This window comes from Phascolarctos cinereus, unplaced genomic scaffold (genome assembly GCF_003287225.1).
Source record: "Phascolarctos cinereus isolate Bilbo 61053 unplaced genomic scaffold, phaCin_HiC Scaffold_5;HRSCAF=322, whole genome shotgun sequence".
NCBI classification, from domain to species: Eukaryota; Metazoa; Chordata; class Mammalia; order Diprotodontia; family Phascolarctidae; genus Phascolarctos; species Phascolarctos cinereus.
Window position 1 is genome coordinate 448,458,940 of NW_027555958.1, and position 17,180 is coordinate 448,476,119.

The window sequence follows — 17,180 nt, forward strand, 5'->3', positions numbered from 1 at the left end:
AATTTTGGAATTTTGCTGTTATATTTTCTTGGCGTTGTCAATTTGGGATCTCTTTCAGGTGGTGATCAGTGGATTCTTTCTACGGTTATTTTCCCTTCTGGTTCTAGGACTTCTGGGCAGTTTTCCTTTATGATTTCCTGAAAGATACTGTCCAGGCTCTTTTTTCATCATGATTTTCAGGTAGTCCAATAATTTTTAAATTGTCTCTCCTGAGTCGATTTTCCAGGTCGGTTGTTTACTGATGAGGTATTTTACATTTTCATCTATTTTTTCATTTTTTTGTTTCTGTTTGACTGATTCTTGCTCTCTCATAGAGACATTAGTTTCCATTTGTCCAATTCTAGTTTTTAACAGATTGTTTTCTTCTGTTAGTTTTTGTACTTCCTTCTTCAACTGGCCAATTGTGTTTTTTAGGGACTTGTTTTCTTCAGTGTACTCTTCTGTTAGTTTTTGTCCTTCCTTCTTCAATTGGCCAATTGTGTTTTTTAGGGACTTGTTTTCTTCAGTGTATTTTTTTCCAACTGGCCAATTGTATTTTTGAAGGACTTTTACCTCTCTCATTTGACTAAAATCCTTCTTGAGCTCTTCTAAGAAGGCTTTTTGGGCTTCAGACCAGTTCATATTCCCTTTTGTTGTTGCAGATGTGGGTTTGTTGACAATGTTGTCCTCTTCAGAATTTCTGTCTTGATCTTCACTCTTCTCATAATATGAATCTATGGTACGTTTCTTTTTACTCATGGTGTTTCTTTATTCCCTGGCCTTTAGAGAGATTGAGCTCTCCTGCTGGGGAACAGAGGGCACTGACCCAAGCTTCTTGTGTTGGGAGCCTAGGTCTTGGTCACTGGCTTTGTGTGCTGGGGCCTCTTATTAGAGGCTGTAGAGTTCTGGCAGCTTACCTTGTGTTGGGCTGGAATCAGCAAGGCTGGAACTTTCAGGCAATTCTAGGTTGCCTGCTTTTCCTTTCCTTTAGCTTTCTTCTGCTCCTTTTAGATGGGTGCTGCAGGATGTTTATCTGCCTGGGGCCCCCTGCAGTGTTGTCTCCCTCATTTCTGCTAATGCACCGGGAAACTGAGGCTCCTGGTGGTTTTCTGAGCTGGTTTCCACCGGTTCCCAACACCCTCACTGAGGCACTTGGAGGTCCAGGTGTTGGTGTTTGCCTGCTCTACCACCTGGGCTTCAGGATTTCTTCACAGTTGGAGGCTTCAGGGCTCCTGGTGTTGGGTTGGAATCAGCAAGGCTGGGGCTTTAGAAAGCCTTCAGGTTGTTTTCTTCACCTCCTTTCAGATGAATGCCGCAGGGTACTTGTCTGCCTGGGGCCTCTTGTAGTTCTGCCTCCCTTAATTTTGCTGAGGCACTGACAGACCCCTTTGCTGGGCTGCTTCACTGCTGCTCCCCGTCTTTCTTCTAGTTCAGCTGTTCCGGGGTGATATTTTCTGGGTTTTCAGAGGTCGATAGGGGAGAGTGAGAGCGACTACCTTTTCACTCCGCCATATTGGCTCCCAGAAGCGAAAGTCGACTATTACTCCTGACTGGATTATGTTGTTTTCTACTACTCCAGTCTTTTTGATCCCAACTAGATGAACTTACTATCTATTACTGGTTCAATCTCTCCAATGACGTGGTCAGTGAGTAGAGTGAGAAAGAAAGAAACTCTCAACTCTTCCCCACCACCATTATCACCAAAGGTCAATACCCTACAAGGGTTGTGGTTCCAACTCTCATACAGAGATTATCCAAAATAGAATTCTTCCATTTTTGACTGGCTCTACATGACTTACCAAATCTGAACTGCTTTGTTATTTTTATAGGTAGCCCAAAAGGTATGACTTGACTTCCTCAACTAATCATAAGATGCTTCCTGTATGGTTTCATCTGCATTTTGTCCAATGATCAAAACCTCACAATCTTCTCAAATACATTATGTATTTATTCACACCCTGTTTACATTTGGATAGATAGATTGATTGATTCTGTTGAAGGCCTTTTGTAATTACATTAATGGAGGTAGGACCTTATCCCTACACAAGGAAAGGGGCAAAGTACTTTTTCAAGCCTAGAGGGAAGTGGTGAAGAGAGTTCTTATCCCCTCCTCTCCCCCAGAGTCCCCTTTCCACTATCCCAAACAGTCAGAGGGTAATTGGGCATCAGCAATAATTGCGATATTGCCAAAGATTGATTGCTACATAGACAGGTGCCTCATAATGCTTACACCTGAACCAGTCAGTCAACAGTCACTTATGAAGTTCCTAGCATGTTTTAGGCACAGAGAAACAAAGACAAAAACAAAAATAGTGCCAGCACCTCAAGGAACTTATGGTCTATTGTTCTATTGATAAGGAAATATACACTATGTTCAAAGTAAATAGAGTGATTTGGGGGACACTAACAACTGGAGGGATCATGAAAGGGCTCTTGAAGGAAGTGGCACTACAGATAATCCTTTGAGGGACCTAGGGGTTCCAGCAGCTTGGCATGAAGAGAGGGAGGATTCCATGCATGAGGGACAGTATATTCAAAGGTATAGGGGCAAGAGATAGAATATCATGTTCCAGGAAGAACAAGTTTGGCTAGATTGGGGAATGCATGAGAGCAAATTATGTGTAATTTCTTTGGAAAGATAAGCTGGGGCTAGATTGTGAAAAGTTTCAAATGCCAGATAGAGGAATCTATATTTTATCCTAAAGAGAATTGGGGAGCCAATGGATCTTTTTTTCTATTCTTTTTTTTTTGAGGTTGGGTTTCCGTATCTCTCCCAGGCTGGTGCCAGACTCTTTGCTGACACTCAATTGGGTTTAGCCCTGCTCTAGCCCAGAATGCCAGGGCATAAGTGATTCACCCACCTCAGTCTCCCCAGCAGCAGGGACTACAGGTGTGTACCATCTTACCCAGCCCCCTGGAACTTTATGAACAGAGGAGTAATATGGTTAGCCCTGTGATTTTGGAAAATCATTTTGGTAGTTGGGTGGAGGATGGATTGTAGAGGCAAGGAGACCAGTTAGGAAGCTATCGCAATAATCTAGGTACTGAGGACCTGAACTAAGGTGGTTATGTTATTAGTAGAAGGAAAGGAATAGATGCAAGATATGTTTCAGTAATGGGATAGAAAAGACTTGGCAATTGATTCAATATGGTGTGTGTGGGTGTGTGTGAGTAAAATTGAAAAGTTGGGGATGACTCCTAGGTTACAGGCCTGGGTGATTGAAAGAATGGTAGCACCTTTGACAATAATAAGGAAGTTAAGAGTAGAAATGGGTTTTTTGTTTTGGGAAAGATGATGAGTTCAAGTTTGGACATGTTGAATTTGAAATACCTGTAGGACATCCAGGTGGAGACATGAGACTGGAACTCAAAAGAGAAGAGAGTATCAAGGAGAAGAGAGTGATTGAGAGTGTCAAATGTTGCAAATAGGTCAAAAGGGATGGGGATTGAGAAAAGGCAATTGGATTTGGAAATTTTCTAATTTTCCTGTTGCTGTCATCACAAGATGACAACGTAGGTGTCATCCTTGACTTCTCAATCTGTCTAACCCCCCCATATGCAATCATTTGCCATGTCCTGTCTTTTCTACCTTTGAAATATCTCTGTTAACATTTGTATGTCACCCCCTCCCTTCTGACACTGCCACCACCCTGGCGTAGATCCTAATCACATCATGTTTGGACTGTTGCAATAGCATGCTGGTTGGTCTGCCTGCCTCAAGTCTTACTCCACTTCAGTACATTCCTTATTCAGCTGTTAAATTAATCTTCCTAAAGTACAAGTCTAACCATGTTACTCCCCCATCCCCATTCAATCAACTCCAGTGGCTCCCTGTTTCTTCTAGGATCAGATATAAAACCCTCTGTTGGCCTTCTATAACATAGCCCCTTTCTACCTTTCCAGTCTTCTTAAACCTTACACCCCACTAACTATTCTGGAACCCACTGACACTGGCCTCTTGATAATCCATCTCCAACTCCATGCTCTTTCATTGGCTGTCTCCCAAACCTGGAATGTTCTCACTTCTCATCTCTGGCTTTTTAGTCTCAGCTAAAGTCCCACCTTCTTCAAGCCTTTCTCAACCCCACTTACTGCTAGTGCTTTCCCACTGTTAATTATCTCCACTTTATCCCATCTATAGCTTAGTTGTACAGAGTTGTCTGCATGTAAACTCTTCGAGAGCAGAGCTTATTTTTTTTTTCTTTTCAGGCATAGTGACTGGAATACAGTAGATGCTTAATAAATGTTAGCCTGAGGAGCTTATGTCACAAAGCATGAGGACTGAGAAAAGACAATTCAATGTTAAAGAGATTATTGGTAACTTTGGAGAGAATAATTTCTTTTTCTTTCTTTCTTTTTGGTGAGGCAATCGGGGTTAAGTGACTTGCCCAAGTTCATACAACTAGTAAATATCAAGTGTCTGAAGCTGGATTTGAACTCAGGTCCTCCTGACTCCAAGGCCAGAACTTTATCCACTGTGCCATCTAGCTGCCCCCTGAGAGAACAATTTCAGTTGAGTGGTAGGCATTGAAGCCTGATTGTAATTGAGAAGAGAGTAGATGAGAAAGCATAGGCTCTAGGTGGAGGCAGTTTTTCCAGGGAGTTTGGCTCTGAAAGGAAGGAGAGAAATAGGGTGATGCCTGGAGAGAAGGGTAGGACCCAAGAGAAGGGTTGTTGTTATTATTGTTTTAAAGGATAGGGTTGATGTGGACAAATTTGTGTGTGGCAGGGAAGGAGAGGTTGAAAATTAGGGAGAGTAGGAAGCACTGAAAGGGCAAGCTGTTGTAGGAAATAGGAGGGGATGGAACAAGATTAAGGGGTTGGCTTGGACAGGGAGAAGGGTTACCTTCTCCCACAAGACTGGAGCAGAGTAAGAGAGAATAAGAGATAATGCTGAAGTGATTCAAAGTGTGGAACTAGGTAAGAGAGAAAGCTCAAGACTGTTAGTGAAGCACGAGGAAAGATGCTCAGCTGAGAGGAGGAAGGAGTTGCTGTTGGAGGAGGTTGGAGGAGAGAACAGAAGGCTTGGGACAGCTGCTGGGGGAAACACTTCAGAACTGAATGGGAAAGAGTAAGAGGATTGTTATGCAGCAGGGAGGGCCCAGGTGACATGAGAGAACCTCATTGTATAATATGCCCCATCTGCACAGTGTCTTGTACAGAAAACTCTAGATCTTCAAGACTGATAGTGACTGGATACCAACGGACACATGTGTGTAAAGAGAGAGAGAGAGAGAGAGAGAGAGAGAGAGAGAGAGAGAGAGAGAGTGAGTGTGTGTGTGTGTGTGTGTGTGTGTGTGTGTGTGTGTGTGAGTGTGAGTGTGACCTTGGGTCACTTTTCCCACTTTGTGTTGATTGTGAACTGATAGAATCGATAAATTACTGCATAAAATCACTGGGAGGAAAGTTTCCCCTGAAAATTCACAATTCGCTTCGAGCTAACCTTCCTAAGCACATCCTACCTACAGTATATGACCACTTCTTTCCACATCCTTAAAGACCTGGTCAGTTTTCAGACACAGGTCTGAAAAAGATAACTTGATTAAAAAATATTAATTAAATGAGGAATCTATACAAGGCCCAAAGATGGCTCCTGTGGAGACAAAGAAAGACAGAACACTGATGTTTCTCTCAAAGAATTTATAATCTAGTGGGGGGAGGCCAAACTGACAAATATCTCTGATTCAAAGGTGATCAAGGAGCAGTGCTAAGGAAGGCAGTGATTGTTCTCAGGGTGGGGTGAGTTGCCTAAGAAAGTAGTGTTCCTTCCTAGAAATCCTTCCTGAATGTCTACAAGTAGAGGCTGAATGACCCGATAAAAGCATCCTTGCTCAGGTGTGGCTTGAACTACATGCCTCTGAGGGGTCTCTTGGCTCTGACATTCCCTATTCTAAGGCCCCTCCCAGTTCTGACATTCTCTGTTCTGTGGCTCCCCTCCTGTCTCTTCCCCCAGCTCTGAGGGTCTGGAACTTTGTGTCTCTGAGCAAATGCAAGAGGCAGTCCAAAAAATCCAGACAAAGAATTATGAGGAACTTGAGGAGGGAATGATCACTTTCTGCCGTGGGGATGGAGGGCTTCTGGAGGAGGCTGTGGCATCTGAGCTGGGCTTAGATGGAAGCAAGTGGCTTGGTAAGATGCAGGGAGTGGAGTCATTCCAAGTCTGATGGATGGTATCAGCAAACTACAGAAACAAGGTGAAGCGTGGAATCTGCAATTCTCCTGGAATGGGGAACATGGGAAAGGGTTGACTTGCCTGCAGCAGGAGAGCCATGCATGCTGAGAGCCTGTGCTGCCTTCTTCTTCTCCAGAATAAATGGGAGAAGCTCATTGCCCAGAGCTCAAGCTTGGAGATCTTTGAGGACGTCAGCCTGATGGCTCTGGACACCCTCATGAAATGTGCCTTTAGCCATGAGAGCAACTGCCAGACAGAGAGGTGAGAGATGGCCAGATTGTCCATACTCTCCAAGCAGCTCATCTGACCCCAGTCACTGCTGTCTCTTCCTTTAAAGCTCAGCTCCCTCACTGCCTCCTATGGGAAGCCTACCTAGCCTGCTGCATCTAGCCCTACTTCCAGTGACCAGGGCTGCCCCTCCCCCTGAGGAAATTCATTTGTCTAGATTGAATTTTCTTTGTTCAGGCTGTCTCCCCCTAGTTGCACCCTACTCCTTGACGGCAAAGATTGGTTCATTTTTGTTATCTTTATACATATCCCTAGTACCTGGTACATCATAGGCACGTGATAAATGCCTCTTGAGTTGATTTTCATCCCTGCACAGTCATGAGGCAGTGTGGGACAATCGCTAGAGCTGACCTTGATCTGGGATCAAGCCTGGCCTTGAACATGAAGTGGTCGTGTGATCCTGGCACATCAGTTCACCTCTCGATGGCCCAGGCCATTCTAAGTTTTAGTCAAGGTGCTGACCTGCATCGGTTGAGGGACTTTGCACACCGAGGAGTTCCCTGTGCTAATGAAATGATAATGCCACTAATGGCCAGCATTTATATGGCACTTTTAGGTTTGCAAAGAGCTTTATAAGTTACCTCATGTGATCATTACAGGCCCAAGCCCCGTCGTTGCTCCCCTTCCCAGGCAAAAGGCTCTTTCCCCATTCTGGCTGGTCTGGGTCCTTAACCCACCGTGTGCTCTTCTTCCCTGCAGAAATGCTAACTACTACATCCAGGCCGTGTGGGAACAGGGAGCCTTGATAGTCGCTCGAATTCAGTATGCCCTCTATCACAACGACCTCATCTACTGGTGCAGTCCTCAGGGCTACCAGGCTTGCCAGTCTGCTCGCTGGGCCCATGAGCACACAGGTACAGGCCCATGCCTGCTGTCTGCCAATCAAAAGTAATTTGTTCTTTCAGCAGGGCATTGAGGGAATCTCAGAGGGGGTAAGATACCACCCAGTGGAAGAAGCCCCTTCTCCAGTGTCCCTGGGAAGTCCTCCTCTAGCTTCTGCCTGATGGGGATGTCCTAGGCTCCCAGGCTGGCCTATTGCTTATCATGAGCTGAGATCAGAACCCCTCTGATGTCCACCCACCATTCCCAGTTCTACATTCTAGGGTCAAGTGAAATCTACACCATAGCCTTTCAGATAGTTGGGGTCAGTGCCTTTTCTTCCCCAAGCCTTCTTTTCTCCAGGACAAGCGGCTGAAGGCAACGGCTACTCTTATGACCCACTCAGCGTTGAATACCCAGTGGGAGGGTCTCAGTCTTCTGGGCATACAGTAGACTCAAGAAAAGATTTGTGGAAGGATGGGTCACAGAAAGGAGGCTTAGTTCATCTGGGCATGAAAAATCTCACAGAGAGGACCTTTGTCTCAAAGGGAAGGACTCTATTCAAACTGTCACATCTACTTTGAGATTTGTTTTCGATGAACAGCAAGAAATCTCTGATAAGTAAAGCTGTTGCAATGTGTTAAGTCTATGAATGTGTGTATTTGTGTATTGGATTGGGTCCTGGCCAAGGGTGAAGGAAAGGCCAGGGTCCATACTGCTCTGAAATTGTATCATTCAAACACAACTATTCTCACTTGTAACCCAATACCTGATGGCACATCGTCAGTGCTTAATGAATGCTTTTTTCATTGATTCATTGATGGACACATACAGCCTCACATAATTGTGTAACCGGAAGTTCAAGTCCAGTGGCATACAACTCTACTCATTGTTGGGGACTGATTGGTTGGTGGTCTGTTCCTGCATGAGGGCCCAAGGCTGGGAGAACATAGAACCTTGGTCTTCCAGCTCCCAACTTAAAGAGAGAAGATGCTTGATTCCAGACACTCTTTGGGGATATCTCCACCATCTGAACTCTCCATGAAACTGAATTTGATACCCTGGTTACGTTTGTACACTCTCATACACATACATTCATGAACACCTACACATGCTGATACACTCAGACACACTTGACTCACATTCATTAATAAAAATAAGTAAACAAGCATTTATTAAGCTCCTACTATATGCCAAACATGGTGCTAAGCCTTTGGGATACAAAGAAAAGCAAACAATGTTCTCACGGTCATGGAGCTCTCATTGTAATGGGTGGGGGGAAAAGGAATATGTATGCAATTATATATGTGCATGATATTCATAGGGTAAATGGGAAGGAATTATCAGAAAGAAAATACTTAGAATGCTAATTTCAAGCATAATCTCTCTCAAAAAAGCACACACACACACACACACACACGTACGTGCACACATGCACAACCTCACTCCTGACCCTCCTCAGTGGAGGGGAGATAGAAGTGCAAGTTCATAGGATTATAGCTTGAGAAGTGTAAGGGACTCTGGAAGTCATCGAATCCAACCCTCTCATTTTACAGATGGGGAAACTGAGGTAGACAGGAGTAAAGTGACTTGCCTAGGGTCACACAGCTAGAAAGTGTCTAAGGCAGGATGGGAACCTAGTTCTTCTTGACTTCAAGTCCAGTGCTTTCCTCACCGTGGAAGAAGCACAGGGAGAGTTGTCTATGTGTACCACAACAATCCATGGGCATTGGACTACTGCTACCACTACTGGTACCACTTCCCAAGGGAGCTTGGTTTCTATGGCCCTTGACCTCGAGCCACTTTCCTGCAGACAAGGTGATTAGGAAGAGGAAGGAGTACCTTCAGCAGGAAGGAGGCTTGGAGGCAGTCTTGAAGAAACGACACTTGGATTTCCTGGACATCCTGCTCTGTGCCAAGGTGAGAGTTGGCCAGACCTGGTGGTTGTCCCTAGGCAGGAGGAAAGCAGTTTCCCATCCCTTCTCCCATCCTTCTCTTTTTTGATGCTTCCCCCTCTTCCCTGTGTTGATGTCCTGAGAGGCACTGGGACCAGAGTGAACCTGGGTCGTCCTGTGGGCACGGTCATTCCAATTTGAGAGGTTATTCAAGTGGTGGGGCTGGAGTGTCTAGGGAGGGTCTCTGTAGCCCATAGGAGCATTCTCAAATCTGATCTTTTCTTAGATGCTATCTGCTCTCTTAGGAGCTGCCACTCATTATGATGAGGAGCTCCTCATACCATATTTAGTCACAGAGGGAAATCCTCTGAGCTGATCTTGACACCCCCATGCTTTGATAGAAGGATATCCCACCTTGGTGTACTCCTGTTGGTTCTGATTGCAGCCCATCCCTGTCCTCTCACCCTTTGAGACCCTGGTCCATATCTTCCCATCAGTCCTCCTTAGTGATTTCACCCAAGAGGTCGAGGCCTTCTTATAGATTTCTTGAAATTTCATGGATTATCAGAGGAACATTTAGGCCAGTCATTAATTATTCTCATTCTCCATCTTTCTTATCTCTTTCTATTTTTATTTGTATCTTATTTAGCTCTAGCTTTTCCCTTGAGCTTCTTCCTTGTATCACTAACTGTCTTTTGGGCATCTTGAACTGGATTTCCTGTAGCAATCTCAAATTTAACATCTCAAACAGAACTCACAATCTGTATTCCTCAAACTACCCCTCTTTCCCGCTTTGATTCGATAAGTGACCACTATATACCGGGACTCTGACAGGTACTTGAGTTACAAAAAGAAACATATCATCTTTGAACACCCAAATGGAGTGCCACCTCCTCCCAGAAACCTTCCCTGAAGCGCCAGTCCATGTAATCTTCTTTGCACCTTTTAAAGGTACTTTTCATTGGAGTTTGGAGTTAGGGGCATTTGAGTCTTATCCCCTGAGTGGGTTGGCTGTAGGCTTCCTGAGGGCAGGGCCTGGGTCTTCTCTAAACTTCATTTCTCCCTTGGCACAAATTTCTGCACATGGCAGACTCTTGAGAAAGGGTGGCTGGCCCCTGATGTTAGTGGCTTTTCTTCACCCAGACAGAGAATGGGGACAGCTTGTCGGACAAGTGGCTGAGGGCTGAGGTGGACACGTTCATGTTGGAGGGTCATGATACCACCGCCAGTGGCATCTCCTGGCTTTTCTATGCCCTGGCCACGAATCCTGAGCACCAGCAGAAATGCCGGGAGGAGATCAGGGGCATCTTGGGAGATGGGACGTCCATCACTTGGTGAGTGACTGTGGGATCGGGGTCTGCTTTGTTTCTCCTTCTTTGTATTCCAGAGGAGAAAACTCTTGGTCCCCCAGAGGTCCCATTCCGGGTCTGATCCTCCCCCTCCTGGCAGTCTCTTCATCCTTTGGCGTCCTTGTGCTTTCAGGGAGCACCTGAGTCAGATGCCATATACCACCATGTGCATTAAGGAGTCCCTCTGCCTCTCTCCTCCAGTATCAGAAGTCTCCAGGGAGCTCAGCAAGCCCCTCACCTTTCCCCAGGGCTGCTCCTTACCCGCAGGTAATGAATGACACCCACTTGTTCATTCTACGAGCTTGTGGGGCCCTCTTGAGTGGCTGGGAGATTGGATTTGACAACCTTTGAAAAAGCAGTCCTGAAAACCCTTCAATGCATGACTTACGGGATCTTCCAGGTCCCATCAAGTTCCCCTGCTGAGCACTCTTCAGGGGAGGGAAGGGCGCAGGCCCTTACTGGCACTTACTAGGTGCCAGGCTCTGTGCTAAGTGCTTTAAAGATATTATATGATTTGTTCCTTACAGCTATCCTGGGAAGTAGGTGATATTATTGTGTTGATTTTACAGATGAGGAAACTGAGGTACAAGGTCACACAGCTAGTATCTGGAGTCAAATTTGAACTCAGGTCTTCCTGGCTTCCACTTGCTGCTTCCCTCCAGTGGCCACTTATGGTTCTAGTAAAGGGTCCCCTGCAAGGGAGAAGTGTGGGGAAAGGGTAATCAATGATCAGGATCAGGGTCCAAAATGAGGCCAGACAGCCACTGATTGGAGTGGGGCTGGGAATGGTCACCCCGTGTGGTGGGCAGAATCTGAAATGATTGAGGAAACAAAGGTTTGGGTTTCCATTTATCAAGTAATGCATGCCAATTGCCCAACAAACTGGGACCAGGCCCCTGAGCTTTGACACTGGACCCAGAATACAGGGGAAGACAAATTTTTGTTCATTAAAAACAATTCATCAAATAAAACCAATTAATTAAAAGGAAACAACTAACCAGAATACAAAATTAGGTTATCTGGTTTCTAACTGGAGGAAGGGTTAGGGAGTTTTCAAGTTGGAAGAGGAAAATGCCCTGAATCAGAAAAAAAGAGGCATCCCACTCCCCTCAACAGTCTGTACTCAATCCAAACAACATAGAAACAATAACTGATTAACCACTACAGGGTCAGTTTTCAGATAAGACATATGGGTTGCTAGGGTTGTGTAATTGTGAGAAAACTCCTTGCATCTATCTTCAGATCTGACTGGGTTTCTGGTCAGCAGAATTGAGGTCCTTAGTTAAGGGTCTCTGTGTAGCAGGTAGAGGTGGTCCAGCTTCTCCCCATGTAGGGTTCTGTTCAAACAATGTGATAGTTTTTTTCACAATTCCCACAATGGAATGAAGTTTCCTCACAAGACAGAAATTGGACTCGACCCCTCATTGAATAGAAAGGGAACTGAGCTGGGTCTAGAATTGAGTCACAAGATGGAGTCAGTGGGATTCACTCAATAGCACCTATGGGCTGCTAGAACAGTGTCTAAAGTGTTGGACATGGAGGCAGGAAGACCTGAGTTTGAATTCTGCCACAGCCACTTTACTAGCTGTGAGACCCTGAGCAAGTCACTTAACTTTTGCCTCTAGCTTCCTCATCTGTAAAATGGGAGTGATAATAGGGTTGCTGTGAGGATCTAATGAGATAATGCGGAAAGTACTTTATTAACCTTACTGTGCCATATAGATGCTAGTTATGATTGTAGTTGTTGTGGGGGAGGGGATAAGTCAGTGTGTCTCTCCAGTGTCTTTTTTTTTTTTTTGCCTCTCCAGGAACCTTTGTCACTATCAACATACATGCCCTTCACCGCAATCCCAGCATGTGGTCTGCCCCCTAACGGCAATGGGCTCGAGGATCCATTAGAACTGATGGGGAGAGAGGCAGGTAGAAGCAGCTGCTCGGGGATGACCCACAGAGGAAACTGCAGCCCATCTGGGGGACGATGAAAAAGACAATGAAATTGGGGGGGGGGTCCTGCTGTTCAAACCACATCTGGAAGGAGCACTGTGCTCAGTTCTGGGCATCACCATTTAAAAAGGCCAGTGCTGGCACTTAGGTGGTGCACTGGGTAGAGTACCTGCCCTGGGGTCTGGAGGATCTGAGTGCAAATCTGACTTCAGATACTAGCTATGTGACCCTGGGGAAGTCACTTGACTCTAATTATCTCCAAAAAAAAAAAGTCATTGCTAAGTTGGAGAGTGTTCAGAGGAAGGCAATTGGGACAAGAGAGGGCCTCGAGGCCATATCATAGGAAGATCATTGAAGGAACGGGGCTTTTTTAGTCTGGAAAAGGGGCATGGAGCACATGAGAGCTATCTGTGCTCAAGGACCTGGAGGGTTGCCTGCACAGGAGCCCTCAGACTGGTTTTGTTTGGCCCGGACTGGGGGTGGGGCAGAACCAAGGCCAGAGAGCAAAGTTTCAAAGAGGGCGGATTTAGGCTGGAGCTGGGTTTGATGTGCACTGAAGCCTCTTCCAAATGTGGAGGAAGCTGGAGGAATGGAGAAATAGTGGGCTGAGGAGGACCAGGATGGGAGTCAGTTAAGAAGTGGGTTAGGCCAACTGCCGTAAGTGTGAGGTTGAGGCTGGGTTTGGTGGTGGAAGAAGTGAAGACGTTGTGACTGATGACTAAGGAGAAGGAAAGAAAGAATTAATATAGAGAGAAGAGAAGGACTGTCAGGAACAGAGAGGACCACAGAGTCCTAATCTGGAGCCAGTCCCCTCATTTTACAGGCCTAGAGAAGTGGTGTGACCAGTGAGCATCAAAGGCGGGAGGGCCATGCATTGTAACTGGTGAAATCAGCTCCAATTCATGGTTTTCTTCAGTAGCCCAGGAGTAGGAGCAGAAAAGGTGTGTGTGTTGGGGGGGCTACCCAGTCATAAGACCTACAGGTTAGGAATGAAGGAATTCTAATCAAGTGGGCAGAGCATCTAGTGTAGCTCTAATGAGGCATTGAAAAGGCAAACCATGGGGTCGAAGCTGGATGTGGAGAAAAGCCACTCCGGAGGTGGGGGGAGGTGGACCATGGGACCAGGCACAGGCCAGGAGGCTTAAGGTCACCATGAGGGTTAAGAGTAGCCTTAGCATGGAGGTGAGAGAGGCAGGACAGGTAGCTGTAACTGGGAAGAGGAATCTGGACTTCACAGTTTTGGTCACGGTGTAGTTCAGAGAGACGCGATGTCTGAGGTCAACATGAATGTTGAAACACAGGAAGGTGAGAGTAGGGGATGGGGTAGGGAGACAGGGAGCCTGGCTCTCAGCTTATTGAACAAGTTGCTAGTCCAGTGTGGTGATTGGCAGAGGCTGGCATCAAAACCAAAGAGAGGGTGGTCCAAGTACAGTATGGATCTCAGAAGACCAAAGGATCCCAAAGCTTGGTGGCTGAAGAAGGGCTTGGAGTTAGCAGGGAGGTGGAGCAGGGGAGGAGAATCATCCTGGACCCCTCCCCACTCCCAGCTCTCCCCAGTCCTGCCTCCCACTGGTGTTGGCATTGGTTGGCAGGTGTTTGATCCTCTCCGATTCTCCCCAGAGAACTCTGCCTTCAGGCACACCCATGCCTTCCTTCCCTTTTCTGCTGGTTCCAGGTGGGTTTTTCTGGGTGATGTTTACCTGTGTGTGTTTACATATGTGCACATGGAGAGAAGAGGGGCCTGAGAAAGACATGGAGTCTAGAGAGAACCTGGTGCGTGTGGCAGTGGTGAAGGAGAGAGAGCGGGAAGAAAAAAGGGCTGGGGGCATGGGTTGGGGATGCAGGCAGGCTTTAGGAGATCCCCAAAGCCTGAACCTCTGCTGAACCCACCCCGTTTCTCTTCTCCTTGGCCCCTGGCCTCCTTTGGAACTGCATCGGGCAGCAGTTTGCCATGGTTGAGATGAAGGTGGTCGTGGCTCTGACCTTGCTCCACTTCCACCTGGCACCTGATGACACTCGGCCTCCAGAGTTCTCCTGCAGGGTCGTCCTCAAGTCCAAGAATGGGATCCACCTGAAGCCGAAGAGGCTGTGAGGATGCCACCCTGAAGGAGGAAGATGGCGGTCCTTCTCCCCCAACCCTATCCTCACTCCCCCTTCTCCCCTCCCCCTCCCCTTTCCCCACCCGTGACCCAGCCAGCCAGCCCTGCCCAGGCTCAGCCTTTGTCTACCTGTCCTGCATCCCCCATCTTCCTCTGTTTACCCTCAGATACTTTTATCTGTAATAAAAGTTCAATCTCGGATCACAGTTCTAAGGCTTTCTGTGGGGGACGGGTGGCTGTGGGCTAAGGGAAGAAGAGGAGAGATCGATTCGGAAAAGAGAGGAGGAGGATGGGGACGCTAGCAGGGGAGACCCCAGAGCGGGCAAAGCAGGGAATGGAGAGCTCTTGGGGGACCCCTGGGCAGCTAGCAACTCTACAGGGATGCATGGTCCATTTTCTGAGGTCTAGTGAGAGTCACTTGGAATCTAGCAGAGGGAGCTGTCTCGTCTCCTGCCCCCTACCTTGACATCTATAACATGGTAGAATCATGTTCATGTGGGAAAGAGTGGGGCGTTTTAGTGCCTGGCAGAGTCAGTGTAAGTCAGCAGTGTGAGGCTAAAATCCCACTTCCTACAAGAAGCCTTTCCTGATTACCCCTAATGCTAGATTATTATTATTATTACTGATATTATTGTTAATGTTGATTATTTCCAATTTATGCTCTCCATACCTCGTTTATACATGGTTGTTTGCAAACTGTCTCTCTTGTTAGACTGTGAACTCCTTGAGGGCAGGGACTGTCTTTTACTTTGTATATCTGGTGTCTGGAATGTAGGAGGTGCTTAAAAATGTTAGTTGACTGACTGAGCGGTGCAGGGGGTAGAGTACTTGCTGGATTTGGAGTGAGAAGAGGAGGTTCCAATCCTGCCTCTGATACAGTTTACGTGTTCTTGGTTCTTTCTAAGCCTCAGTTCCTACAATGGTAAAATGAGTCACTGAATGGTCTCGTTGCTCCATTGCAGCTCTGGATCCTGTCAATGAAACCCACAAAACCCGAGGTGAGCAGATCTCTAGATGCAAGGAACTCAACCAGCTTGAAGTTGAGGGAGATGTGCTGGGCAAAGAACATGCTCAAAGTTGGGGTTCGAATAGCAAAGTTATATACCCTAAGAATGGGCTTGGTTGAGGACAGGTAATCAGTGCCAGATGGAGGGGGGCATTCCTAATCAGACCCAGATGTGGTAGAGACGTTCTCAGGGTCATCGATTGATACCAAGCTTGGGTGAGGCTCAGGTAGGCAGGATTTCTTCATCGGGTCCCAAAACTGGGAGAGAATCTTCAGTTAACTCTCCAAGGCAGCAGAAGAAAAATTAGTCAGAGACCACTGCAGGGGGGATCAAGAGTTTTATCCGACGGGAAACTTGCATCACATCTGCCTGACTTTGCACAGCTCTCCCTCACTTCAGTCCAATTCACTTGCATGTCGTGGCATTACCTCCCTGATGTCATGGTCCTCTTCAAAAATGAAGGACAAAGTGGGGCAGCTAGGTGGCACCGGCCCTGGATTTAGGAGGACTTGAGTTCAAATGTGACCCCAGACATGTAACACTTGCTAGTTGTGTGACCCTGGGCAAGTCACTTAACCCCATTGCCTAACCAAAAAAAAAAAGAAAAGAAAAGAAAAGAAAAAAAAGAAAAAACAAAACAACAAAAACCCCAAACCCAAAACAACAACAAGAAACAACGACAAAAATGATGGACAAAGACAGGCTGACACAGGATTGACATCTGTCGAACAATGGAAAAGTCCAATCCTGTCTCTCTTTGCCTGTATGCTTTTATGGGCATTGGTGCTGTTTACCGCAGTGATTGCATGTTGGACTCCTAGCATTACAGGATGACATCAAATTATAGAGAGTTTACAGTGATCGCTACTAGTGAGTGCTAGCTGTTTAGTTCAACCTAGAACATTTTAGTCAAGATCAGCTCAGCAAAGGTCCAGGAGGCTGCACACATTCCATGGTGCTGCTATTTGCCCGGACAAGTGTCTTTGGAGGGCACCCTTGCCCATTACTGCAGTCAATGAGAGCCCTTAGAAAGGATTCCTATCCTGAAAGGAAAGCCTATCCATTCCTGTTACTGGCCAGAAGGCTCAATGGAAAGATCGCTGGCCTGTATTCAAATCCTTTCTCTGAGAGGTAGTGTTCAAATTCTATTTCCTCCTTACTGTCTTTGTGACCTTGGGTAAGTCACTTGTATGTATGCCTCAGTTTCCTCATCTGCAAAATAAAGGAGTAGGACCAGTTTGGCTCTCATCTGAGCCTCTATGCTCCTCCACTCCCAGGCTGGCCCTTCCTTTGCACATGCATTTGTGGGTCTCTCCAGTGAGGAGGCAGATCTTTTCCCCTTCTGAGTGAAATCTTCACATACTCCCTTCTCTGCATGTGCATGTGGACCATTTAATTGTTTTGTGAAGCTTCTATAAGTCTTAGCACTATCCCTCAGTGATGCCCCCTCCTCCACCCTACCCGCCAGTAACCCTGGTGCTCCCTCTGACTCCAAATTCCCGCTGATTTTTCTGTTTTCCTGATTTTCCCAGTGCCCGAAATGTGAGTGGAGGTGGTGAGCTCTGGTCTGGGATTAGGGCCAAGTCTGCTGACAGAGATTACAAAGGTCCTGGTATAAAGGTCAGAGG

At 46.5% G+C, this 17,180-nt stretch overlaps 1 protein-coding gene across 1 annotated transcript in view; it reads left to right on the top strand.

Moving 5' to 3' along the window:
• Positions 1 to 14,746, top strand: part of LOC110209310 (cytochrome P450 4A6-like) — a 37,558-nt gene extending 22,812 nt beyond the window's left edge. Inside the window, 9 exon segments of the mRNA XM_020987669.2 lie at positions 6,288 to 6,412; positions 7,139 to 7,293; positions 9,072 to 9,178; positions 10,297 to 10,487; positions 10,636 to 10,769; positions 12,311 to 12,362; positions 12,942 to 12,954; positions 14,039 to 14,120; positions 14,372 to 14,746. Of these exon segments, the coding sequence (XP_020843328.1) occupies positions 6,288 to 6,412; positions 7,139 to 7,293; positions 9,072 to 9,178; positions 10,297 to 10,487; positions 10,636 to 10,769; positions 12,311 to 12,362; positions 12,942 to 12,954; positions 14,039 to 14,120; positions 14,372 to 14,538 (1,026 nt within the window). The 3' untranslated portion in view covers positions 14,539 to 14,746.
• The last annotated feature ends 2,434 nt before the right edge of the window (positions 14,747 to 17,180 follow it).